The 27,627-nt window shown below is 41.8% G+C and overlaps 1 protein-coding gene across 2 annotated transcripts in view; it reads right to left on the bottom strand.

Moving 5' to 3' along the window:
• The window catches only part of FRS2 (fibroblast growth factor receptor substrate 2), a 61,166-nt gene that overhangs the window by 9,779 nt on the left and 23,760 nt on the right, over positions 1 to 27,627 (bottom strand). The window contains exons 2-5 of one of the 2 annotated variants that reach the window (XM_075856936.1): positions 10,182 to 10,282; positions 7,869 to 7,960; positions 7,016 to 7,202; positions 3,930 to 4,085 (exon numbers count right to left, since the gene is read on the bottom strand). In XM_075856936.1, coding sequence (XP_075713051.1) covers positions 3,930 to 4,085; positions 7,016 to 7,202; positions 7,869 to 7,934 — 409 coding nt within the window. In that variant the 5' untranslated portion in view covers positions 7,935 to 7,960; positions 10,182 to 10,282. Of the gene's footprint in view, positions 1 to 3,929; positions 4,086 to 4,404; positions 4,455 to 7,015; positions 7,203 to 7,868; positions 7,961 to 10,181; positions 10,283 to 27,627 lie in introns of those variants that run through there. The other variant, XM_075856937.1, reaches the window with a different exon arrangement.

Here is a 27,627-nt window from a genome sequence, read left to right as displayed (position 1 = left end):
ATTCTCTTTTCGTTGTCCACCCTGCTAGAGAAGCAGTTACGGTAAATAGATTTATGAGCCATTACCGATACACTAGAAAAACTAGAAAAGCATTCATGATATTCCTGGTTCCACCAATTTCTTTTCATCAGACTTTTTCCACATTCAGGAGGGGATTCCTGCACGCAGACAATTGACTGGAGATGTGCCCTAACTTATGTGAAAACCCCAAGTCTCTTCAATTTATCTACCACTCACCTCACATTAAAATGAGATTACCTTCGCCATATCTACTGGAGAAAAAAAAAAAAAAAGAAATGTACCCCTGTGAGATTGTGACCCCCATTCACCCCAAGCTAAACACTCCCCACAAGTTACTCTGAAGGGAATCTATAACTACAGTCTTGTAGATTTTTTTTTTCTTGCGAACCGCTTTGCGAACTAATTTATTTTTAACCCCCAACTAATGAGTCTATCCAATCACTAGCCTCCTTCGGATTTAGAAAAAAAAACTTCTTTGTTTTCTACAATGACAAAGCAAAGTTTTGCTGGATAGAATAGTAGATATTTCATTTGTTTCTGCTGAAGTCTTCTCTTAATCTCAATGAATATCTGTCTATCCCTGTGAATCTCCAAGGGAAAGTCCAGGAAGATCATTATTTTCTCATTGTTGTACGTAATATCTATCCTCTGACTTTATGAATCACCACCACGCGTCCAATTGAGGTCAGAAATCTTCCAAAACACAGGTAGCTCACTGGGTGTCATGGCGTTAACGGCATCCTGTGAGTATTCCATACAACTGGACTACCTGTGAAATGCAGCCAATGACATGCAAGCAAAGACTGGAGGAGATGTATACCATGGTGGTAATGTACCACCTGGCACCGGGTTCAGGGATACATTTTGGCCTTTTGAGAGTTGTGTTATTATTTTGTACCAGTGCTGGACATATATTTTAAGTTACATTATTTTACGTTCCATATTGTACATTTGTTAAAAAAAAACAAAACCCAGAACCAGTCAGAATAGGCTTCTTTGTCAAAGATCTAAAAAAAATATAAAGAGTCGGATTGTGCCCTTCATAAGAAAGGGGTCTTCTGGAAAGTTCCATATATTTTACATAGCGTCTTTATTTTTCAGCCGATGCAGTTGTATGAGGGCTTTTTTTTTTGCGGGACGAGTTGTAGTTTTTATTGGTACCATTTTGGAGTAGATGTGAGGCAGGATTCGCAGAAAATAGCAATTCTTGAAGGGTTTATTGAATTTTTTACGGCGTTCACCCTGCGGGTTAAATAATGTAACAACTTTATAGTTGGGGTCGTTACGGACGCGGCGATACCAAATATGTGTAACTTTTTTTACTTTTTGTAAGGTGAAAAAGTGGGTTTTTCAGTTTTTTGACTTTTTTTTTTTCTTAACTTTACTAGTCCCACCAGGGGACTTTACTATGCGATAATCCTATCGCTTTTATAATACACTGCAATACTTTTGTACTGCAGTGTATTAGTGCCTGTCCGTGTAAAACGGATAGGCATCTGCTAGGCCATGTCTCTTGCATGGCCTAGCAGGCATAACTAGTGGCAGACCTGGGGGGCCTTTATTAGATCCGCCGGCTGTCATAGAAAACCACAGACACCCTGAGATCTTACGCAGGATACCGGTGTGGTGAGAGAGGGAGCTTCTTCCCTCTCTCCAAAACCACTCCGACGCGGCACTCGCTATTGAGCGCCGCATCTGAGGGGTTAAACTGGCAAGCTCGATACGGATATCGATCTCACCCGTTCGAGCCGGGCTGGTAGCTGAGGGCTGGGAGATTTAACGGCTTCCTGCTCTGTTTATTTATTCTGATGCAGCGCCGTGAAAAAGGCATATGCATCAGAATAAAGCCCATTAGTGGCCGCCGTGAAAAGCGTATTGGTGGTCTCCAACGGGTTAAGTAACCACAGGCTATTCTTGTGACACTCCATTTTTTATTAACGTAGGTCACCAACCAGTCACATGCAAAATGGCTCTATGCTGGTATACAAAGTATTTCTGGATTGTCGAAGTCAATATCCACCTCTATTACACAGTGGGTGATCCAGATCAACTTGCAGCAGTTCAGGAAACAAATGTGTAATTTCCACAAATAACTTATACCCGCGCTGATTATCCACACAGTTTAATAAAGAATTTATCTCCATATACACATTCACAACCGCACTCTGGTCTCCCATTTACTCAGTTGCAGGGTTGCACTGAATCCAGCCCTTTTTCACACTGTACTAAGCACCCGTATGATTTTAGCCCAACCACCTGTTCACCAAAATTCATCCCCGACACTTTCTCTTGTTGAGATGTTAGAACATTATACAGTGTGAGGACTCACTGTTTAACAATTTAGATTCCTATTACAGTGATCTTAATTTCCACCTCTACCGCCAGTCTTGTGCCTATGTGGCGCATTACGGAAGCCTTTTCAAGTTCCTATTGTCAAGAGTTTCCGTAGTTGGAAGTCCCAAGTCTGCTTCGCCTTTGCCGATGTTAGGCTATGTTCAGACCTGCGTTACTACTTTCTATTGCCCTACTCCATCAGAGGAGCAGAACAAGGGAAAACTTGAAGCGACGTTTCGTTGCACCACGGACCCCACCGGCACTTGACGGAACCCATTGACTTTAATGGGTTCGGTCAGCCTTCTGTCGGGGTGTCCGTGGTTTTACTCGAAACAATAGCGCAGCATGCTACCGTCTTGCTTCCGGTAATCTCTGCCACATTTGCGACGGAGGCCCCTGACGTAAGCCTCCAACGCAGATGTAAGCAGAACCATACTCTGTGTAGCAATTTGGTGTAGCTCTACTATCCTGACTACTGGGGTGTGAAGCCCCGCTGTGCTGCCGTTCCCTGCCATGCACCAACCCACAAGGCACGCTTAGTTACGGTGCGGAGTAGAGAGCATAGCGGATGTCACTTCAGCCTACACTTGTCCGCTCAGATGACTGCCCTCCCAATGCTGTTAATAGCAATTTAAGCATTTTTTGCATTGTACATTTTGGGGTGGTGACTGCCTCCATGTTGGTTGTGCATGCCTCCCATCTGTCCAAGGCTGGTATTAGAATGAAGCTCGTTCCTGCCCACCCCGAGTTCATTTGGAGGCCTAGGCTCAGGAGAGAGGCGAGTCTGTTAAGCCTAGAGATCCATATTCAGAGGTGACCTTGTCGTGGCAGATGGGCTAACACAATTTGATCAAAATGTGCGCTACGAACCACATATTTGTAAATATAGCAGTAATGCAATATGAAATATCTCATGCAATTCAATGTTTGTGGGTGCTAAGATATACACAGAGTATTCCTAGAAGCCACCGAGTCCTGCTTACGCCGCGCACACAGGCTGACTGACAGATGTATCAGTTTGTATACAAAGAGTGCTGTCAATCACTGCGTGTGGGGGCAGGGTAAGCAGGACTCTTACTGACACACCTAGGAGTCCGGTCAAGATTTACTCTTGTTTTTACACAGAAATAAAGCACTAAAATCAGAGCTTAGCTTCCATCCCTCGATCATGCTGCTCTACAATAACGCTGCAGAAATCAACTTACATGTTCTCTTTATGTAAGCACTGAATGTGAACAGAAAAACAAACAGATATTGGAGAAGAGAGACCTATATTACAGAACAGAGTTATTAGCATAGGGAAAATTACTTAAAATTCAGGGTTACTTGCCATCCATTCAAATGGATGGGTGACATAATACATGATCACACCAAGTCTTTCAGGCACGCTTTGCAACCCCCCCGGACTCTATAATGTCCATATGCTGTAATTAGCCATAAATGCTGTATGGGACATCCACTTTAAAGTGATGGTTGAATTTTAATTTACTTAACAAAATGTCCATATTGATTTATGTGTTCTTGGATTGCACAGAACAAAGGCCAATGAAAAATACTAAACTACGAAAACCTACTTGTTGGAGTGCGTGGGGTTCTTGGCACATCCAGCTCAGTTTGAGGATTTCTTTCAACCACTGGTTCTTCCACAACACTTATACTATTATTCTGCATAATTTCTTGCAACATATTAAACAGCTCTTCAGCACGAGCACATTTAAATGCAAATATTCCTAAAACAAGAAAAACAAACACATTAACTAAAAGACAAATTACACAATATATTGTGGATTATCCACAACACTACTGTCCAACTAATGTGACAAGAAAGAATGAAAACAAACACACTAAACTATTCTGCATCAGGAAGGCACTAACACAAGGTACAGATTGTCCAATACATGAGGATGCAAAAACTATATATTGGGGGGGAGCAACTACCCCCTTTGTACAGGCCTCTAGGAACGATGGGAGGAAAAGACAAACAGTACAAAGGAGGCATTGATATTGATGTACATTGCCTCTTTGGACAGCAGAGGGAGCCCAACTTACCAGTACCAGCAAAGACAACCAAGTGAGGTCCCAGCATTGGATTGCTCTTCCTTTTGCAAGCATTAAGTTAAAATTAACATTCTGATTACTACTGGTGTTTTGCGGAGAGTAGCGGCCTTGACTTAGACGCGGTTCATGAATTAAAAACCAAGCCCTTCACTTTATAAACCGTGATTTTGTTATTGTATACATTATTTGAGCTATACCACTGCAGACATATATAATATTTTAACCAAATACTAAAGGTTTCTGTATAATAATGGTCATAATATACATACAGTATACATATATTTATTTGGGGCTTTTTTTATGTGTAGTCTGCTGCCTACAGTCAGTAGACTGGACTACAGAGAGTTGCACATAAGGAACCAGTTAAGTCCTCTAAGTAAAGTAATTAATTTACCCATTGAGGTCTTGTTCTGCTTTATCAATAAGAGGTACTTTCATTTGTGCAAGTGTCCAAGTTTGTACAGAAAACCGGAACATACTCTCCACACACTTCACAAGTGCCATCAGCCTGCAATATTAGCACCATATAGGACTGGTCCACAGATTCATAGCTTAAACCAAATTCTTAGGATCTGGTTCCTTTTGCACCAGGGCCAGAGATGTCCAGCATTCCTTTATTCCTACCATATAATGTACTGGGAAACGGGGAAAAATATATATTTGCGGGCTGAAGTTGAAAAAAAAAAAAAAACCAGATTCCTACCATAGTTTTTTGGGTTTCGTTTTTACGGCTTTCACCACGCGGTAAAAACGCCAATTTAACTTTATTCTGCGGCTCAATACGATTACGGGGAGAACAAATTTATATAGGTTTTTTAAAAAAATATATATTTTACTACTTTAAAGAAAGAATTGTTTTGTTTCAACACATTCTGAGAGCCATAACTTATGTTTTCGTCGTTTTTATTGGTACATCTCACTTTTTTGATCACTAATTTTTTTTGTTAGCACTAAGGTCACCAAAAAACAGCCAACTTAGTGTTTTAAACGTATTGGTTTTTTTTACGCCGTTGGCCGTGCGAGTTAAATAATGGTATATTTTAATAGTTCAGACTTTTACGAACACAGCCATAACAATTTCGTTTTTACATTACTTTAAAGGAAAATTATTATTTTTTTTCACTACTAACAACTTTATTAAACTTTTTTTTTTTTTTTTTTTACACATTTTATTGGTCCCCCTAGGGAACTTGAACCAGCGATTGTTAGAAAATAATATCTAACTATGTTTCTAATCGTTTGATACTAATGTATTGAAGTATATTGTCATTTTTACAGGCTTCTGTTAAGCCCTGCCAGAGGTACGACTTAACAGAGGAAGGGGGGGGGGGGGGGAAAGAGAGCTGTCGAATGGGCCCTTTGCGCAGCCCTCAGTGCAGGAGCCCGCTTCATACTTCTCCCCCTACAAAATGATGTTACGGCATGCCATGGTGCGTCAAGGGGTTAAAGGTTTATTCCCATTTTAGGGGTTATCTGGGTTTCACTTTTTTTTTTTTACAAATATCTGTCAGTGCCAGGAATGAACAAAAACAAGCCGTACACACCTATCCCTTGCCCCAGAGATGACACACCGACAGCACTCCAGGTGATTGTTTAAATGCAGGCAGCATGTGACTGATGCAGCCAATCAGAGAGACGTGTTGTATTTCTAGATTCATGACAGAAACACGATTAGGCCCCATGCACACAGCCGTGCCCTTAATCACGGCCCGCAGCCGCCCACACTGTCGGGCTGTGCTCCCATACAAAGTATGGGAGCATGGCCCATAAAACACCAAAAAACAGATATGCTCCATAATTCCCGACATAATACTACGGCACTGACACCTATCCGTAGCGATACGGAAAGGTGTCTGCGGCCAACCAAACTGAATAGAGCCGTAATTACGGCCAAATTTATGGTCGTGTGCATGGGGCCTTCGTAACCGCTGAGCCCTCCGATTGGCAGCAGCGGTCACATGCTATGTGCACGTAAACAATCACCTGGAGCGCTGCCAGAGCAGCAGTGCTGAATCGCCAGGGGCAAGTATAGGTGAACCAGATAACCCCCTTTAACTTTAAATAGTGTACAGGCTTAACAATTTGCCCAACAGAAAATTGTCAGAAATAAGAGCACAAAACAAAATAAGCGACATATACATACAGTCTGAAGAGGGGGGAGGGATGAAAAACAGATTACCCGATGTACAAAGCACAAAGAAGTCTCATGACTTGGAGATAATTGAAGGTTGCTGTGACTTCAGACCACTACTTCTCCGCAGTGGCAATATGGGTGATGCAGTAGTCCGAGATGCTTCCTACATTGTGTAATTTGACGTCAGAACGATTAAGTGATGAAGCAGACGGGCACAGCTGGTAACGTCAATCAACAGTGTCTACCCACCCACTCCATTCTGTGGTGGGGAGCCAAAGTAGACAACAGGATGCAAAGGAGGGGAGGTGAGTTTTGTTTTAACTTGCCAATGTTTTAAATACCCCAGGGAGGCTCAAACGAAACAGTTTTATTTCTATTGGACAGAACCGTAAAGTCCGATCGTCAGAAAAAATGATTTACTATAGTAAAATCTTATAGGGTTCAAAGATAATCCAGCTTATTACTAACCTTGTCCAGTCTGACAGCGTCGCCCACTTTCAAAAGAAAAAAGATTAGAATCGTATCCATATCGACGCAGGCAAAGGTAAGGCCATTTAACAGAGTCCCGCTTCCGTGTATACAAGATGAGCTCATTTTCTGTTAGCTCCATTACACCAGTGCCCAGCTCATTACCATCATCATCCACATTAATAACCTGTGGCAAACAAGAGACAACAAGGAAATATTAGCCCTGCCTTTATTCACTACATGACAAACACTGCCTAGAGTCATCCGGCAGGCCTAGCATGCATGGTAACTTATGCATGAACAAAAGCAGCGTCCAGAACTTCACTGGTCAATGGTTCCCATGAACCCTTGTCCACTGACATTCAAAAAGCTACAGGTATAGCATAAAATGATTCATGTAACTTCCTGTTCACAGAGACCAATACAGCCTAAAAAGGTTTACTCAACTTAAACATTTATCACTTATCCATAAATGTAAATTTGGTGGGAAGCCAACCACTGCGTACCCACCCATCATTTAAGGGGTTGTCCCACAAAGGATATCACCTAGTCACAGGAAAGGTAATAAAAGTCTTATTGGATGTGACCCCACAATCACCTTCCTCTTCACTGCATGATCGCAGAGAAGAGGAGTTAGAATAGAGCGAGGTCACGAATGGGCACTGCTGCTCTATTCAAGGTCTACGAGGCCAACAGAGTACATTTCCGTCAGCCTCAGACATTAAATGGAGCGGCAGGGAGCATGCGTGACCCCCGTTTTAGTGGAAGATCTTATATGCAGCCACAAAATTCGTGAGTTGTCCATATCTCATCAGTGGTATAAGAGGATTGTAATATGTATATGTACCATTACCTTAAACCTGTTTTGGTGGTTATCTTGGAAAGTTTCTTTATCTGGACAGCTACAACAGCTACCCATTGCTTCTTTAGGAGACCATGGGATCACTACAGAGGCAAAGAAATAAAATTACAGATTATTATTTTTATCCTTATGTTATCAAACTGTAATAAATATAGAGGAAACAAATTTTTACAGCCGCAGACAGTGAAGCAAATATATAGATGTGCTTTCCAGTATTATACTGGTATGAAGAGGCACCAAAAATGTATAGTATGTGATGTGCAATGCAGTTATCAAACAGCGGGGGCTCTTTCTTTTTTTACTCTGCTTACATGTAAGATACTTTAATGATGTCTTTGAACGCTCAAGTGGTCAGCACTGGGTGCCCTGCAGCTCTGGGGTTGTGTGTTTTTCTGCTCTTCCTGCACTTCTTGTGGGACTTTTTCTGGGTACTCTGGCTTCCTCCAACACATACAGGTCATTTACCTTCCAACTAAAATCGGCTTGTATGTGTGTTAAGGATACTAAACTGATGTGAGACGTACACGTAGAAGTGGTGTGCACACGGCCGATCGTGGGAATTACCGTTAGCTATTTTAGCACACATTCCTGCGGCTTTCAGCGCATGGCAAGTGCAGATGAAGCACATTTAAGCCATGTGATTCACATGTACATGACGCACCGCAAAACCACAGCAATTCACATTAAAACTACAGGCAGTATTTGCCGCACAGTTACCAGCTGTATGGCACAAACGCTGCGCGTATGGACAACGTCTCCAGCTACATTCACATGACAGTGAAAAACGACCGTGTGACGGCAGTTTTTTTTTTTTTTTTAACGCCCGTCACACAGCCGTTATCTCAACAATGGAGTTCTATGGGTGTATTCATACGGCCGTTTTTTTAACGGCCTGTGAACATTGGCCGTCAAAAAATAAGACGTCCTATTTTTGGTAGTTTTCACAGCCAGACGGCTCCCATAGAAGTCAATGGCTCAGTTTTTACCGGCCGTTTTTCAGGAAACAATCCTTGTAATGGCCGTTTTAAACGGATCCTGGCCAACGGCTCCCCGCACACAGAGCTACTTTGAGCGCTGAGCGCGAGGAAGCCCTTGACATTACTGTGCAAAAAAGGACAGTGAAGTCAGGGATTTCAACAATGGAATCCCCGGCCAGAGCATCGCAAGATCTCTGACCGGGGACTACAGTCTTGTAGATGGCACCTCTCCATGTAGATAGCACCCCCTGCCTGAAGATAGAAAGCCCCCACATCCACCGTAGATCGCTCCACTGTAGATCCCTGTTGGAGCGGAATCCCCGGCGGCCAGACCCCAATCTGGCAGAGTATTCTGCTCCTGGAGAAGCCCTCAGTGTCACTATCCATATATGCAGTCAACAGTGCAACGTTTCAGCTGCTCAATGCAGCCTTTGTCAAGCTTGACAAAGGCTGCATTGAGCAGCTGAAACGTTGCACTGTTTACTGCACTGATGGTAGAATAAACCCACTTTTCTGACGACATCTGTTTGGAGTGCTGCCTCTCTTTTCTACTTCTGGTTTGGACATTGTGGGATTTAAAAGTCAGATCTGGGCCATGGAGGCTTCTTTTGTTCTGCTCACACTCGCTTTACTATCCATATATGGACAGTGACGTCAAGGGGTTACTCCTGGAGCGGAATCCCCGTCCATGTAAAAAACGGACGGCAAACGGCCATTAAAAACGGACAGACGTGCTGGAAATTGATGAAAATTTAGAGACACACTGATGCAAAATGGCCATGAAAAACTGACAGTTGATCGGTTTTTAATGGCCATTTTATTGCGAAAATCACACACAGCACACTGACCCATTGATTTCAATGGGGCCATTCCCACATGCAAGAGTTTTCACGCAGCGAGAGTCCGTTGCGTAAAACTCATGCATGTCCTATATTGGTGCGTTTTTCACGCACCGAACGCCCAATGAAGTCAATGGGTGTGTGAAAACCACGCAGCGCACACAGACGCACATCCGTGTGCGGTGCATAATTTGCGCATCAATTCGATTGAAAAAAATAAATAAATAAGTGCTTTGCGAGTGCGTGAGTAACGCATGCCACTCGCAATGCACTCTGATGCATAACGGACCAGATTCGCGTGAATCTGATACGCTCGTGTGAATGTAGCCTTAATCATCTCAACACTATTGATAAATATTCAGCAGTGAGTTTATTAGTACAAAAAAAAAAACATTTTATGATGCAGCTCACAGTAATTATATTTTAAATTGATACTAGCAAAACAACATTAGCAAGCAAGAAAATATTACTAATCATAAACAACTTACATAGATCTGGCCATTAATCTCCCTAGCCTCTGCTGCAGCATTAGGACGTCAATCTCGTACCATGATAGCATACCGTGTCAGTTTTTAAGCAGCCTTTTAACCTTAAGGAAAAAACACAAAACACAAGAAAATCAGTGCTTAGCAGACGGCTTGCTGGCAATATGTTTCACATTAAACATGATCCAAGGAAGCATTTTAGTGGCATGTTCCAAATATCCTCTGCATGTCACTTCCCCGCCATCTCCCTGCCAACCCACACACAAATTCCCAGGCTCTTCAAGTTTTCATAAACCCTAGGTGCAACACAGGCCTCCCAAAGAGTTGTTTAACAGATTTTTATTTTCTCTAGTAGCAGCATCTCTTGTATAGGTGTAAGACGTTAGGTTAAAGTTTAACCCGTTCGTGACCGCCCATTAGAGTTTTTAAGGCGGCCACTAACGGGCTTTATTCCGATCCAGTAGCCTTTTTATGGCGCTGCTTTGGAATAAGTAAACAGAGAAGGGAGCAGTTAAATCTCCCTGCTCTCAGCTACCAGAGGTAGCTGAGGGCTGGGAGCAACCCTGCTCGAATTGGCGAGATTGAAAAAAGTATCGATCCCGTACGTTTAACCCCTCAGAGGCGGCGCTCAATAGCGTGCGCCACATCTGAGTGGTCTTAGAGGGAGGGGGCTCCCTCCCTTACCCCACCGACGCTCATGATCTGCGATAAGATCGCATGGTGCCAGGGGCCTAATGAAGTCCCCCAGGTCTGCCTCTAGTTAAGATGCCTAACAGATGCCTGTCCAATTTGAACGGAGAGGCAAGTTACACATATTTGGTATCGCCACATCCGTAACGAGACCAACTATAAAGTTATTACATTATTTAAGCCGCAAGTCGAACGCCGTAAAAAACAAAAAACAATGCAATTGACTTTTTGTGTGAATCCTGCCTTAAAAAAAAAAAAAATGTGATAAAAAGTGATCAAAAAGTCGCATATACTCCAAAATGATACCAATAAAAACTACAAGCCGTCCCGCCAAAAAAAAAAAAAAGCCATCATACAACTGCATCGGTGGAAATATATGAGAAAAAAAAAAATGCTATGGCTCTTAAAATAATCGAGACACAAAAACAAATAATTTTTTTAAAAAAGTGTTTTTTTACTGTGTAAAAGTACTAAAACATACAAAATCGATATTAAATTGGTATCGTTGCAACAGTAACAGCCGGCTGAATAAAGTTAGTGTTACTTATACCACATCATAAACGCCGCAAATTTAGGATGCAAAAAAGTGTGGCGAGATTGCTGTTTATTCCTATCCCCCGCCCCCCCCCCAAAAAAAAAAGAAGCTCATAAAAGATAATCAACAGATCCTAAGTAACCCAAAATGGTGCTATTAAAAAATACGTGTCCCGCAAAAAACAAGACCTTATACAGCTATGTTGACGCAAAAATTGCTTGGTCATTAAGGCCTAAAATAAGCTGGTCATGAAGGGGTTAATATAGGAACAAAAAGTTGTAGTCATCACAAAAAAAAAAAAAACAGAGACTTTATGTAAAGGGTGGGGGGAGGGGACATGGAAAAAAAAAAAAATCTAGTAAAAAGTATGGATTAGCAATAAATTAATTACATAAAAACCTGCTAGTCCTATGCATGAAATAACTCAGCAAGAAAATATTCATCCACCTACACATGAGTAAACATTCCCTGGGACACGGCCTAGACACACACACACACTGATTTGTCTGTTCACTCTTCTTAAAGAGATATTGCACAACACTTAAAAATGAGAAACAAAATGTGTGCATACATACAAGTTACGGCAAAACACAGCTAGAAAATAAAATCACATATCATTACTAGCATTAGAGGTCTGCTTTTCAACTACTGTATTACCAATATATAGCAGCATTTACAGAACACACACTACTAAATAGAGACTGGCCCACCCAAACCTGAGCAGAAGCCGATATGCAAAGAATCAAGCTGAGAGTAAGAGAGTTGCCCAAGTAAATACTATAAAGCAGCACTCATTTCAACAGTGCCAGTAAGTTGCAATTGTTGGCAACCAAATAAAAAAAATGTTCTTTATTTTACTAGATTCTATAGTTTACAGAAAATAGAAGGCTGTGAATACGAACAACATCTAAATTCCATGAAAAGCTTAAAAAGCAACTTAACTTTCAAAAAAACTTAGTGTAGCTAAACGTTCGACAAACTTCTGACATGTCATAGTGACATGTCAGAAGTTTGGATTGGTGAGGGTCCGAGCACTGAGACCCCCACCAATCGCTAGAATGAAGCAGCCGAAGCGCTCGTGTGAGCGCTCAGCCGCTTCGTGTCTGCTCGTCTTTTTCCGGAAAGCCGATGTATCAGAGTACGGGCTCATAGACTTTCTATTGATTCCGTACACGATACATTTATTTCCGGAAAAGGCCGAACAGACACGAAGCAGCTGAGTGATCACACGAGTGATTCAGCTGCTTCGTTCTAGTGATTGGTGGGTGTCTCGGTGCTCGGACCCCCACCAATCCAATCTTCTGACCTGTCACTATGACAGGTCAGAAGTTTGTCGAATGTTTAGCTACACTTTAACATGTCAGAAGCTTTGATCGGTGGGGGTCCGAGCACCGAGACACCCACTGGTTGCTAGAACGAGGCGGCAGAAACTATGAAATGAGCGCAGTGCCGCTTAGTTTCTGATAGTCTTTCCTTGGAAAGCTGAGCGAGTGGTGTACAGGCTCAATAGAAAGAATATGAGCCCATACACCGCTCGCTCAGTTTCCAATCTGCTTCTGCGGCTTCGTTTTACCGATCAGTGGGGGTCCCAGTGTTTGGTCCCCCAACAATCAAAACTTCTGATATATCACTATGATAAAATTGAGGACAGCATCCATATGGCAAAGGTGTAAAAGTGTTTTATTAATACATCCCAAATATAAAAACAGCTGTTTATATGTAATGTGTTAATAAAACACCTTTGCCATATGGATGCTGTCCAAGTTTTTGTACCAATAGTCCGTCCGGATGGGATTTCTGGACATGGAATTTGCATCCTTTTGAAATCGAGGTGGAGATATTCCGATCAAGTGAGTGCTGTGGATAACTTGTTTACCTTGTCACGTCAAAAGTTTTTTGAAAGTCTAGTTACACTTTAAGTCCAGGATCTCACACACATTTTTTATGCCGTTTTTGACTCAATTTCCTTAATTAAAAAGTTAGAATTTGATCCAATAGGAAGGAAAGGAATGATGCAAGACATGCGGTTTAAAGAGGCTCTTTCACCAGATTTTGCAGCCCCTATCTGCTATTGCAGCAGATCGGCGCTGCAATGTAGATTACAGTAAAGTTTTTATTTTTAAAAAACGAGCATTTTTGACCAAGTTATGACCATTTTTGTACTTATGCAAATGAGGCTTGCAAAAGTCCAAGTGGGCGTGTTTAAAAGTAAAAGTCCAAGTGGGCGTGTATTATGTGCGTACATCGGGGCGTTTTTAATACTTTTACTAGCTGGGCGCTCTGATGAGAAGTATCATCCACTTCTCTTCAGAACGCCCAGCTTCTGGCAGTGCAGATCTGTGACGTCACTCACAGGTCCTGCATCGTGTCGGACACATCGGCACCAGAGGCTTCAGTTGATTCTGCAGCAGCAGCATCGGCGTTAGCAGGTAAGTCAATGTAGCTACTTACCTGCAAACGCTGATGCTGCTGCAGAATCAACTGTAGCCTCAGGTGCCGATGTGTCCTCGCTCGTCTGACACGATGCAGGACCTGTGAGTGACGTCACAGATCTGCACTGCCAGAAGCTGGGCGTTCTGAAGAGAAGTGGATGATACTTCTCATCAGAGCGCCCAGCTAGTAAAAGTATTAAAAACGCCCCGATGTACGCACATAATACACGCCCACTTGGACTTTTACTTTTAAACACGCCCACTTGGACTTTTGCAAGCCTCATTTGCATAACTACAAAAATGATCATAACTTGGCCAAAAATGCTCGTTTTTTAAAAATAAAACGTTACTGTAATCTACATTGCAGCGCCTATCTGCTGCAATAGCAGATAGGGGTTGCAAAATCTGGTGACAGAGCCTCTTTAAACGTCTGACTATACCCTTAGGATATATTCAGACGAGCATGCCCGATTTGCACGCGTAAAAAATAGTTTTTCCTACATTTCAGGTCAGCGTGGGTTGCGTATTGCCATCAGCATGCGTTGCGTGCCCCGTCACCCACGTCTGTGGCTTTTCGCGATTTTCACACACAGCACACAGACTGGTATTACGTCCATCTGAATGAACCCTTAGGGTTTTACATGGGCAGATTATAGGAGCAATGCTTGTGGTTACAGGGAGATAAGTTATTTTTTTTTAATCATTAATTTTTTATTATTCAACAAAGAAGTCTAGCAAGTTACAAAATACTAAATTTGTACACTTATAAAAGTACAAAACTGTACAATCAAGGACAATGAAGGTATTCAAATAAGAACAATTGGGGGAAGGTAAGGGAAACAAGGGTAGACACCAAGGAAGTATCTGAACATCCAATAGCATGTTAGACAGGCAAAAGAAAACAACAATATCCATCATAACAACCCGACAAGGAGATGGGCTCCCCCTCCCCTCAACACGGGAACATATCTGTCCACAATTGCCACTGGGCCTTAAAACTACTCAACCTAGCCTGTCAGGGTGCAAAACTTCTTAACCGGTTAAGGACTAGGCTGTTTTACAGCTAAATGACCAGAGCAAATGTCACAATTTTGCTATGCGCTTCTTTAGATGACTATAACTCTGCAGGTGAATAAAGTTCATCTTTGAATTTTACACTCTTTTTAAAGGACAGATAGGGCTTTGTTTTAGTGGCATTTGTCAGTATATATCATTTTTATTTTTCTCTCTTTTTTTCTCTAGTGGGCAAAATTTGAAAAAAAAATGCAAGAATTTAGCAATTACTTCAGTTTATGATCGCATTCTTCACACACAGTATAGACCACGGACAAAATTCATCTCCTTTCACATTCTTCCACTTCTCCCGTGCATGGGGATACCAAATATGTGTGCTTTATTCACTGTACGGGCATGTGCCAGGTCTTGGCATAAAAGGAGGCTTTTTGGCATTTGATTTTACAGCAGCATACTGTTTTCTGGGGGTCTAATGCTGCTGAAACATTAGAAACACCCCATAAATGACTCCAGTCACACAAGTAGATCCCACAAGGTTTTCTTCAAGGGGTTTATCATATTTTTAGAAAGTGCAGTTTTCTTCTGAAAGTTTCTTGAATAAGATGGAACAAAATAAAATTAGCAATTTTTTAGCAAAATGCGTCAGTTTATGATACCATTTTTCACACACGGCATAGACCACGGCCAAAATTCATCTCCTTTCACATTCTGCCACTTCTCCCGTGCATGGGGATACCAAATATGTTGGCCTTATTATCACATAGAGATGTAGGAGGGCGGACGATAGAAGAAGCTTATTTCACAAATCACCTTTTTTCAAAGCTGGTTTTACAAAACTCAGAGTTTCTATAAGGGTATGTGCACACACACTAATTACGTCCGTAATTTACGGATGTATTTCGGCCGCAAGTAGTGGACCGAACACAGTGCAGGGAGCCGGGCTCCTAGTATCATAGTGATGTACGATGCTAGGAGTCCCTGCCTCTCTGCAGGACAACTGTCCCGTACTGAAAACATGATCACTTGGGGGAATGCAAGTGATGAAATGTCTGTCAGTCGCTTGACATCCTCAGACTGGGGGCATTCTCTGGTGTCCTGAACGTCAAAAATGAGGCCTTCAATAATTTTCTCTGCTTCTTTTTATTTTATTTTTTTTATAGAGCACAAATAAATTGTGGATTGCCACCTGAAAGATAAATGGCCACTTTTTTGTACAAGGCTGTAAAACCTGGTCGCTTAAATGCACACCCCGCCCCCCATGTACATGTTATATTCGGACACGCTCACTGGTTTGTGCTTGTCCGATGTTGCCCCTCTTTCCCTCTCTGCCACTGTTCCTGCGGTATGAATCGTGCTTAGCACATACACATCTTTGCGATCCCTGAACTTGACCGCCAGCAATTCTTCAGATGCATAAGCACAGGAGTCCCCCTTTACCATGCGCTTCCCCACTAATTGCTGTGGAAAACCAATTTGGCTTTTGCGCATGGTACCACATGCCCCAGTCCTTGCAGCGTGCAAATGCCTTAACAGGGGCACACTGGAATAAAAATTATCACAGTACAGGTGGTACCCCTTGTGAAGCAGAGGCTGCATTATCTGCCACACGATCCAGGCATCCAGTAACATCTATTGTGCGGTCAAGCCCTTCATAAATTCTGAAGGCAGTGGTATATCCTGACCCGCTTTATAAATTGCGTGTTCTGCAGTTTCAACTGCGTCAGGGATAACGTCCCCTGAAGATGAACCTGAAGTGACGCTATCAACGTCACTGCCTAAAACAGGTTCTATCTCTGACGCCATCTCTGATGCGGTCTCAGACTCATACCATGATACGCCATGCTGTGGTCAGTGTCTGATAGATATTCTGGTCCATATTGGTAGTTCCATGTTATGAAAATAATTATGCAAAAAATGCCCTATGTATAGTATTACTAAGAGACCTGTTCACACATAGCATTTTGACCAAGGGATCTGGTCTCAGCAGAACTCAATTGTTCTGATTAGCTGCAGCTCACAAGCTCTGGAGGGTTTAGAGATTGGCCCCAGATCAGACTAAGTGGAAAAATAGAGAAAGAAAATATAAAAATAAAATATAAATAAAAATCAATATAATGGATATGGGATGATATGTGGAATATAACCAATTATAAATGTGGCCAATAGGCTTGTTTAGCATAATATATTATTATTTTATTTTTAAAGAGATTATGTATTTAAATAAAAAGAATAATATTTAGAAGTGTATATATATGTATACGATTATGATGGTAAGATCATTGGTTGTATAGGTTTTTTAACCATTTTTTATGTATGTAAATTTATATGAATTTAAAATGTTATGCGGCTATATAAACTTGTTAATTAGACACGTCACACATGCCCCAGAGGAAGCCGGAAGGGCGAAACCCAGGGTCGGGCGAGAGTGTTTGGCGTGCCGCCTAGAAATTTTAAAGATTTTTACCTACCTTGATGCTTTTATTTCTTGTTACCTCTGTGAGTATGGATTAACCCCTTAGTGACCACTAATACGCCTTTTTACGTCGGTCACTAATGGGCTTTAGGCTAGGCTGATGCCTTTTCACGTCAGCCTAGTCTAAGTCCTGCACGGGTCTCTCGTGCAGGCAGGAGCCGGGGCTCTGCTGTCTGATGACAGCTGAGCTCCTGCTCCAACGCCCGCAATCGAAGTTTACTTCGATCGCGGCCGTTTAACCCGTTAAATGCCGCAGTCAATAGCGACCGCGGCATTTAACTTTGTTTACAGAGGGAGTGCGCTCCCTCTGTCACCCATCGGCGGCCCGCGAATGCAATCGCGGGTCTCCGATGGGGTGTCATGGCAGCCGGGGGCTTGATAAAAGCCCCCAGGTCTGCCCTGGACATATTCCTGTTAGGACGCGCCGGAGGCACGTCCTAACAGATTGCCTGTCAGATTTACGAAGTATACCAGAGCATTATAGCAGCGATCGGAATATCGCACAGTAAAGTCCCCTAGTGGGACTAATAAAAGAAGTCATCAAAGTGAAATAAAGATTATTAATAAAAAAGTACAGTAAAAAGTGGTTTTATTTAGTAAAAGTGTAAAAAAAAAAGTACACATATGTGGTATCGCCGCGACCGTAATGACTCCATTAATAAAGTTAATATGTAATTTAAACCGCAAAGTGAACACCGTAAAAAAAACGCAAAAAACCATGGCGAAATTGCAATTTTTTTCCATTGCCCCCCAAAAAAGTCATAATAAAAATGAATCAATAAGAGCCATGCACCCCAAAACAGTACCATTCAAAACTACGTCTTGTCCCGCAGAAAACAAGCCCAAAAAATCACTACATTGATGGAAAAATAAAAAAATTACGGCTCTTGGAAAGCGACGATGCAAAACCAAATAATTTTAGTTCAAAAGTGTTTTTATTGTGCAAAAGTCGTAAAACATAAAAAAACCTACATATGTGGTATCGCCGTACTCGTACCGACCCATAGAATAAAGGTAACGTTATTTACGTCGCATAGTGAACGGCGTCAATTTAAAAACGCATAGAACAATGGCGGAATTTCAGGTTTTTTTTTATAATCCCCCCCCAAAAAGGTTAATAAAAGTTAATATAAAAATTATATGTACCCAAAAATGGTGCCATTAAAAAGCACAACTATTCCCGCAAAAAAACAAGTCCTCATGCAGCTATGTAGACGAAAAAATAAAAACGTTATAGCTCTTTGAATGAGACTATAGAAAAACGAATAAAATAGCTTGGTCATTAGGGCCTAAAATGGGCTGGTCACTAAGGGGTTAAACTTGGCGTGGAGCAATCTTTTTGCAGAGGGTGTTGCACTGTGTGTCTTCCTTTTTTCATCTATTGGAGACATAAGATCCTTTTCCTACCCGGAGTTCTTTGAATGTGGAGAGACACGATAAGAAGCTTGGTGGAACTACAAGGATAAGAATTACCATCCACACCCTCATTGGATTGCGGATTGTCCACTGCATTTTTCTGGGAGAGAGTCCATACTGAATATTGGACCAGTGCCGTCTGAGCGGTAAACGTAACTATACACATACATACATATATATATATATATATCTCTCATTTAGGGTATTTGTTGGATCATACCCAATTTAGTTTTGCCTGCTCCGGTCTGAGAGAGATACTGTGGGTATTTGAGCCAAGAGAAACCACCATTATATTTGTATGCCTCCTCAGCGCTAAAGAAAAACCTCCTTGCCATAACGTCACTAACACCAAACAAACTTTTTTTTTTTTAATAAACACACAAACTAACAGAGAGATAGAGATATATAGATATATATCTATAGATATACACTACCGCCAACAAAAAAAATAAACCGCTATTGAGATAGAAAGGTAGATGGAAAAAAAGATAGATGGATAGATTGTATAGATAGAAATCCATCTATCTATACAGAGAATGTATTATAATGCAACACTGTATAATTTAATTTTCACAGTATTCTTCTGGCAGCAATTCTCTCAAGTCTCTTCTTCTCCTCACACTGAAACAATGTGTGAGGAGAAGAAAAGAGGCAGGAGATTTGCTGCCAGAAATTCCAAAATAAAAACAAAATGTGATCGCTGTTTTCACATCAGATTGGTCCCTGATACTCTGCCCAGTGCCCAGAGCGGTTAGTAACAGCGTGGGCACAGGGATGTGTGAATGAGATTGCGTGCACACTATATTTACATAGGAATGCATGTGATCGCTGTGATTGGTTGTCACAGCGATCACATGTTCAGGGACCAAAAGATTGGCCCCTGACACTCTGCCCAGTGCTGTTAGCAATAGCCAGGGCACAGGGCTGTGTGCATGTGATCGTGCGTGCACACTCTGAAGTGCCATCGTAATTAGTCTATACGGCGGACTTCAGAGACCCTGACCACTGGCCGTAAAAACACAGTCGGGTACCTGTTAAGGACGGAGCCCCATTTTTAAATCGGACGTGTCACTTTATGTGGTAACGTTGGAATGCTTTTACTTATCTGTGATTCTGAGAAAGCTTTTTCGTGACTGGTCTGTTAGTGGGAAATTTTGGTTGATATGTTTATTTAAAAATGAATAAAATGTTACTCTTCATAGAAAAATTATAAATACAATTTGGAAAAAATGGCATTTCAACTTGAAATCCTCTGCTTCAAAAATGGATAATGATCGCACACAAATTAGTAAAAAAATAAATAAGAAATCAGATTAATGTAACGTCTTTATGCAGTGTATGGGCACTACATCAGGCTTTTTTTTACATTTTATTTTCTAGGACATTGTGAGGATGTATTCGGACGTTGCTGGTGAAGTGTGGTTAAAACCACATCAAATAACTACATTTGAAAAACATTTGCGTTTATTTACGGGAAGGTGTTTGGGCTGTAGAAGTGTACGGCAAAAGATTTACGGTCAGTGCTTCCATACTTTGTATAGGAGCACAGGTCAAAAATTTGGGCAGCTGACCGCGGCCGTGCCCGCAATCACAGCCCGTGATTACGGGCACGGCCATGTGCATGGTGCCTAAGGCCGGGTTCCCATGTAGCGTAAACGCTGCAGAATTTCCGCACTGGAATTGCAGTGCGGAAATTCTTCAATATTTACAGCAAAGTGGATGAGATTTAGAAAATCTCATGCCCACGCTGCGGAAAAACAGCATAAACGTTAAATTGACTTGCGGTACGGAAATTAAATCCGCAGCATGCTAATTTATGCTGCGTTTGCGTTGCTTCTTTGTTGCAGGTTTTCCTCATTGAATTCAATGGGGAAGCAAAACCCGCATCAAAGTGTTGCGAATTTTGCGGCAGAATCACAGCGATTCCGCCGCAAAAATCGTAAGTAAGAAAAAAAAGCTATATACTTACCCAGAATTCCCTGCTTCTTCTCCAATCCGGCCACCTGGTATGACGTTCCATCCCATGTGACCAATGCAGCCAAACCAGCTGCAGCTGTCACAATGCCTACAACATCATCTTATGAGGCAGGACTATGCACAGAAGAGAGGGAGGGCATTGAAAATTCCTCCTAAAAAATTGCACCACAGTGTGGTGCAGTTTTATGGACGGAATGTGCTGCGGATTCCAGGTAGGATACGCTGGCTGCGTATCCAACCCGTGGGAACTCGAACTAAGGGTATATTCCTACAGAGGCAACGGAGAGATGGGTCCAGCGCTTATTAGAATTTAAAAGGAAGCTGTTTCCAAGTTTTATTGATCTTCAAATTTAAAAGGATTCCAAGGTAGGAGTCTTAGTGTGCAAAATAGGGGAAAAAAATCAATCCTGTAGTAGAGCCTACGCGTTTCGAACGACTCTGGCGTTCTTAATCACACTGCAGCCATGATTAAGAACGCCAGAGTCGTTCGAAACGCGTAGGCTCTACTACAGGATTGATTTTTTCCCCTATTTTGCACACTAAGACTCCTACCTTGGAATCCTTTTAAATTTGAAGATCAATAAAACTTGGAAACAGCTTCCTTTTAAATTCTAAGGGTATGTTCACACGTAGTCAACAAAAACGTCTGAAAATCCAGAGCTGTTTTCAAGGGAAAACAGACCCTGCTTTTCAGACGTTTTTTTACCAACTCGCATTTTTCGCTGTGTTTTCACGCCGTTTTCGCGGCGTTTTTTACGTCCGTTTTTGGAGCTGTTTTCATTGGAGTCTATGAGAAAACAGCTCCAAAAACGTCCAAAGAAGTGTCCTGCACTTCTTTTGACGAGGCTGGATTTTTACGCGTCGTCGTTTGACAGCTGTCAAACGACGACTCGTAAATAACAGGTCGTCTGCACAGTACGTCGGCAAACCCATTCAAATGAATGGGCAGATGTTTGCCGACGTATTGTAGCCCTATTTTCAGACGTAAAACGAGGCATAATACGCCTCGTATACGTCTGAAATTTGGCCGTGTGAACATACCCTAATAAGCGCTGGACCCATCTCTCCGTTGCCTCTGTTATCCATATCGTGTGCCGACACGAGGACCCGTGCGCTGTCAATGACACCAACCATACGTGCCAGGTGAGCTGGAGGATCCCTCCACCCTTCTTTCTGTATATTCCTACACACAGGGGAACATCTGTAGCAGAATAAAAAAAAAAAAAAATGCAGCTAAATCTGTCACAAAAATCCGTACCGTATCCGTGCTCATGCAGCATTTTTTTCACAGAGGTTTCACCTGCGGATTTAGTGTAAAAACATTGGTTATAGCAAAATATATGTGCATCTGTGGATTTCCAGTGGTTTTTACTGCATTTCCGCTAAGTAAACGGTATAAAAATAAATAAAGAAAAATACAGAAAATCTGTTGCGGAATTTATGCTCCCCATATAAAGCCCAGTTCAGCATTTTTTGGTGCAAATTTTGACACGGAAACATGTCGGAGCCAGCGCCAAAAATAGGCCGAAATCTCCTCCCATTGATTTCAATGGGAGGTGGAGGCATCTTTTTCCCAGGCGGCTTTTAAGCCACTTGCGGGGGAAAAAAGTGGCATGTCCTTTCGTGGCCTCCCATTGAAATCAGAGGGAGGCAGAAAAAGTGTTTTTTCGCACACAGTCCTCAATGGCCACGGGCGAAAAACGCCACGAAAAAAAAACCGCAGGCAAGACCAAACCAGCCTCAAAATTCAAGAATAAAATTGAGGCCAAGTCTATAGGCCAAACACACAGCATCTCCACACAGAACCCGCAGCATAAATTTACATGCTGTGGAAATGAAAGTCGCACCGCAGTACACTTTCTGCACCACTTTTCTGCAGGTTTTTCCGCAGCGTGGGCATGAGATCTTCTAAACCTCATTAACTGTTCTGCTGTAAATGCTGCAGAATTTTCGTCCAGGATCCCGTTGCGGAAATTCCGCAACGTTTACACGATGTGGGAACCCAGTCTAAGGCTTGTACATTTAATTGCAGTTTTTTTCCCATTTTCAACAAAGTTTGCAAAACTTTTTTTTAGCACCAATTGCATTTTTTTTAAATGGCATTCATAGGAGGTACCTATATATCAGAAACCCGTCATAAATGACAGCATTTTAAAAAAAAAACTGCACCCCTGAAAGTATTCGAAACAGGAAGATTGTTAACCCTTTAGATGTTTCACAGGAATTAAAGCAAAGTGGGGGACAAAATTTAGAAAATTCCTTTTTTCCTTTGCAGATATTAAATTTTAATCTATTCATATTAGTAACACAGCAGGTGTAAACAGAGAAAAACTCCAACATTTATTACCCAGATTCTGACGTTTTCAGAAATATCCCATATGTTGCCCTACTTGACAAACACAGGCTCATTTGTGAAAACATAAGAAACTATACAATTTTTTTTAGACTTGGGCCGTTAAAATAAAAAAAATCCAGTTTTTCCAGTAATATGTAGTTTTAATTTTAAAATGTGTCATTTCCGCAAGAATTCAGGAGAAAAATCACCTAAAAAAAAAATTGATGGCCAATTTCTCCTGAGCAAGCCCTTGGGTGGTCATAAACTGCTGGTTGGATACACGGTAGGGTACAGAAGTGAGGGAGCGCCATATGGCTTTCGGGGCTCAAATTTTGCTGGAATGGTTTTCAGACACCATGTCACATTTGCAAAGCCCTTGAGATACCAGTTCAGTGGAAACCCCCAAAATAGTGAAAACATTTAGAAAACTACACCACTATAGTAATTCATCTAGTAGTGTAACTACCATTTTGACCCCACAGGTGTTTTAGCGAACTGAAATTGTAGTTAAATTACAATGCTACGTTGTTTTAAAGAGGCTCTGTCACCAGATTTTGCAACACCTATCTGCTATTGCAGCAGATCGGCGCTGCAATGTAGATTACAGTAACGTTTTTATTTTTAAAAAACGTGCATTTTTGGCCAAGTTATGACCATTTTTGTATTTATGTAAATGAGGCTTGCAAAAGTCAAAGTGGGCGTGTTTACAGTAAAAGTCCAACTGGGCGTGTATTATGTGCGTACATCGGGGCGTTTTTACTACTTTTACTAGCTGGGCGTTCTGACGAGAAGTATCATCCACTTCTCTTCAGAACGCCCAGCTTCAGGCAGTGCAGACAGCGTGTTCTCGAGAGATCACGCTGTGACGTCACTTCCCCAGGTCCTGCATCGTGTCGGACGAGCGAGGACACATCGGCACCAGAGGCTACAGTTGATTCTGCAGCAGCATCGGCGTTTGCAGGTAAGTCGATGTAGCTACTTACCTGCAAACGCTGATGCTGCTGCAGAATCAACTGTAGCCTCTGGTGCCGATGTGTCCCGACACGATGCAGGACCTGGGGCAGGAAGTGAGTGACGTCACAGCGTGATCTCTCGAGAACACGCTGTGTGTCTGCACTGCCAGAAGCTGGGCGTTCTGAAGAGAAGTGGATGATACTTCTCGTCAGAACGCCCAGCTAGTAAAAGTAGTAAAAACGCCCCGATGTACGCACATAATACACGCCCACTTGGACTTTTACTGTAAACACGCCCACTTTGACTTTTGCAAGCCTCATTTACATAAATACAAAAATGGTCATAACTTGGCCAAAAATGCTCGTTTTTAAAAAAAATAAAAACGTTACTGTAATCTACATTGCAGCGCCGATCTGCTGCAATAGCAGATAGGGGTTGCAAAATCTGGTGACAGAGCTTCTTTAACTCTAATTTGTAATTTTCACAAAGACAATAGGAGAAAAAGTGCCTCAACAACAGTTAGACAATTTCTCCAGAGTATAGCAACACCCCATACGTGGTTGTAAACTGCTGTTTGGACACACGGCAGGGCTCAAATGGAAAGGAGAGCAATCTGGTTTTCAAAGTGCAGATTTTACTGAAAAGGGCTTGTCCACACGTAACGGAACTGCTGCAGAAAATTTCTGCAGCATTTATGCTAAAGCTAGCAGACAATCCGCTGTGGAAAAACGGCACCATTTCCTGTGTTTTTTACTGCAGAAAATGGTGTGGATTTTGCTGCGTTTTTTTCTGTCTGAGACCGTGAGATCTCTTCTGAAAAACGCAGCAATTCAGTCCACTTTCCACAGAAGGAATAGACAGTCTGCAAAAATAAAAATGTCAAAAAAAAAACGCACCGCAGGTGAATTTCGAGATGGAAATTTTTACATGTGTGGATGAGATTTGTTAAATCTCACCCACTATGCTGCTACTATATTCCACTTCATATTTTCCATCCAAATTCCGGACAGAAAATACGCTGCAATTCCGTAACGTGTGGACAAGTCCAAATCGTTTTTGGACGCCATGTTGCATTGCTCTGGAGGTATCAGTACAGTGGAAACCCCCAAAAAGTGACCCCATTTTGGACACCACGCCTCAAGTCATTTATCTAGAGATGTATTGAGCATTTTGAACACGCATGTGTTTTGTAGAAATTAGTATGCAATGGATGTTGCAGTGAAAATTGAAATTTTTACATAGATCTACCATTTTAGTGTCGAAAACGTTGTGCCTAGCTCATGCCACTGTGAAAAGAAAGCTCTCTAATTATTATTAGGCGTTTTCTGATTTTTAAAACAACCTACACATGGCCTTAATCTTTTACCTGTATACGACAGGGCTCAGAAGTGGAAGAGAGCACTATGCGCATTTGTGGTCTAATTTGGTAATTTACACTGCATTGGCCTACAATTGCATAGGTTCTGATGTGAAATTAAAAGCCCAAAGTAGTGACCCCCTTTAAAAACGACACCCATAAAGAAATTCATCTAGGGGTGGTGAGCATTTTGAACCCACAGGTAAAAGCACGCAGCGTATCCGCCTTGTGCGCCGCAGGGAATTCCGAGCTTAAAACCGCACCAAACTGTGATACAATTTTTCGCCCGGAATGACCCCTGCACTAGCAGTCCAGCCTCCTGGGATGAGGTTTCATCCCATGTGACCGCCGCTACAGCCTTTGATTGGCTGCAGCAGTCACATGGGATAAAACGTCATCCCAGGAGGAAGAAACAGACCTCAGGGTAAGTATAAGGGCTTATTCAGATGAACGCAGAATACATCTGTGTGACAGCCATTAAAACAATGGCCATCGCATGGACGCATGTATTCCAATAGGGCCGTTTTAATGGACCACGTGAAGGGTCCGTTGAAAGATAGAACATGTCTTATTATCTTCCGTTTTCACGGATTCCTCCATAGGCTCAAGTCTATGGGGAGTCGTGAAAACGGGATCCACGCGGACGTGGATTTTTTATGCCCAGGCCAGAGTTTTCAGGGCAGGTGTCACACTGAAAAGTTATCCTTTGATTCAACTATTGAAAAAGCATAGTTGACAATACAACTGCATTAAAAACAAAGCTTATGCCATGCTGTATAAGAGGAGATTTTGGTCAGGGTCCACCAAGCCCAAGAAACGAACAGCACGTAGACATCCGTTATTCACGCATCAGGCGCTAAATAAAGGCAGAGAAGAAAAGACCCGTAAAACCATTTGGTGCTCACAGAGGAGACACAGACGAGAAAAACGGACGACACATGCAAACGTCACTGACGCGACACGGACAATCACATGCATGAAAAACGACCAGGCTTTTGCAGACACCAATCGGACAATTAGGTGACCTCGGCCTTACAGACCAACTTTACTGGTGTAAATACTCCTTAAGACCATAATTGATGACAGTATAGACAAATATGTTGTCTATAAGTGTATGGTGAAGGTATCAAACAAGCGGTGAGGACTGAAGGCCCCAAGACACATGCCATAAATCAATAGAAGCCGAGCAGGGCAATATTAAATACCCTTTGGAAGAATTAAACCATAAAATATGACGAGCATGGTGTGTGGCAAGTTATTAGATGTTGTAATACACAGCCTCTCTCCAAATGGATTACATGTCTTCTATGCCTCAGAATCTAAGGGCTCACCCTACATTTTCCCCTTAACTGCCCAAGTAACCCCAGCAACACGCTCCTTTTTATATGGGCAGCAAGTTTCTTTAAGAGATTCCTTGGCAACAGAAATTTCTCCCTCTCTTTTTAAAGTGGGAAAGGTCTTTCTCTTTAACTCCCACACTACTTATGTCAAACTTCAAGCAACATTTGTGCAGGGTGGAGTGAGAGGGACAGAAGGTTCACATCAAAGACGAATCCCACTTATATAAAAGAATGAAGTAGCTAGCCTTAGTCTACAGGACAAAGGAGAAAAGACTGCAACGCTTGTAAGGAGCACAATGCGTTTAGTACAAGAGAGTGAAGTAAATCCTAGATTTATATTAAATACACATACACCATGAGCAAAAGGAAATATTTTTGCAAATTCTTTTAACTTTTTCCAAATAAAGATATGAATGAAAAAAAAAAAAAAAAAGGAAACAAATGCTTATGCTTATTAATTATTCCATGCAAAACTCCCAAAGCAATCATGGTGCGGAACCAGACGTAGGAGGGACCTATGTATGTAAGCCAACAATCTTTAACTGCAGCCACTGTCCTCTATAGAGACCAGTATTTGGAAACCACATCATTATAGAGATTACAACACAAAATTGGCCTCATTCACACATTGCCGATTTGATTAGTATTTTGCATCAGTATTTGTAAGTCAAAACCAGGACTGGATCATAAAACAGGGGAAATATATACTATAGATTTACACTTCGTCACATCTACTACTGATTTTGGCTTTAAAATACAGATATAAGATACTTAACAAATTTTAAATAATGTGAATGAGGCCTAATTCTAGAGAAATCCGTTCCATAGCTTTCCCTGGCATGAATCGTCACTAAGCAGCAGGAAATCAGCACATTTGAGGCCTCAAAACTGCTGATCGCATGATATAGGGGAGGGCATTGTAATGT

Source organism: Rhinoderma darwinii, chromosome 3 (assembly GCF_050947455.1).
Source record: "Rhinoderma darwinii isolate aRhiDar2 chromosome 3, aRhiDar2.hap1, whole genome shotgun sequence".
Taxonomy (NCBI): Eukaryota; Metazoa; Chordata; class Amphibia; order Anura; family Rhinodermatidae; genus Rhinoderma; species Rhinoderma darwinii.
The sequence above is the reverse complement of the archived record's forward strand: the minus strand, read 5'-3'. Positions and strand labels throughout refer to the sequence as shown.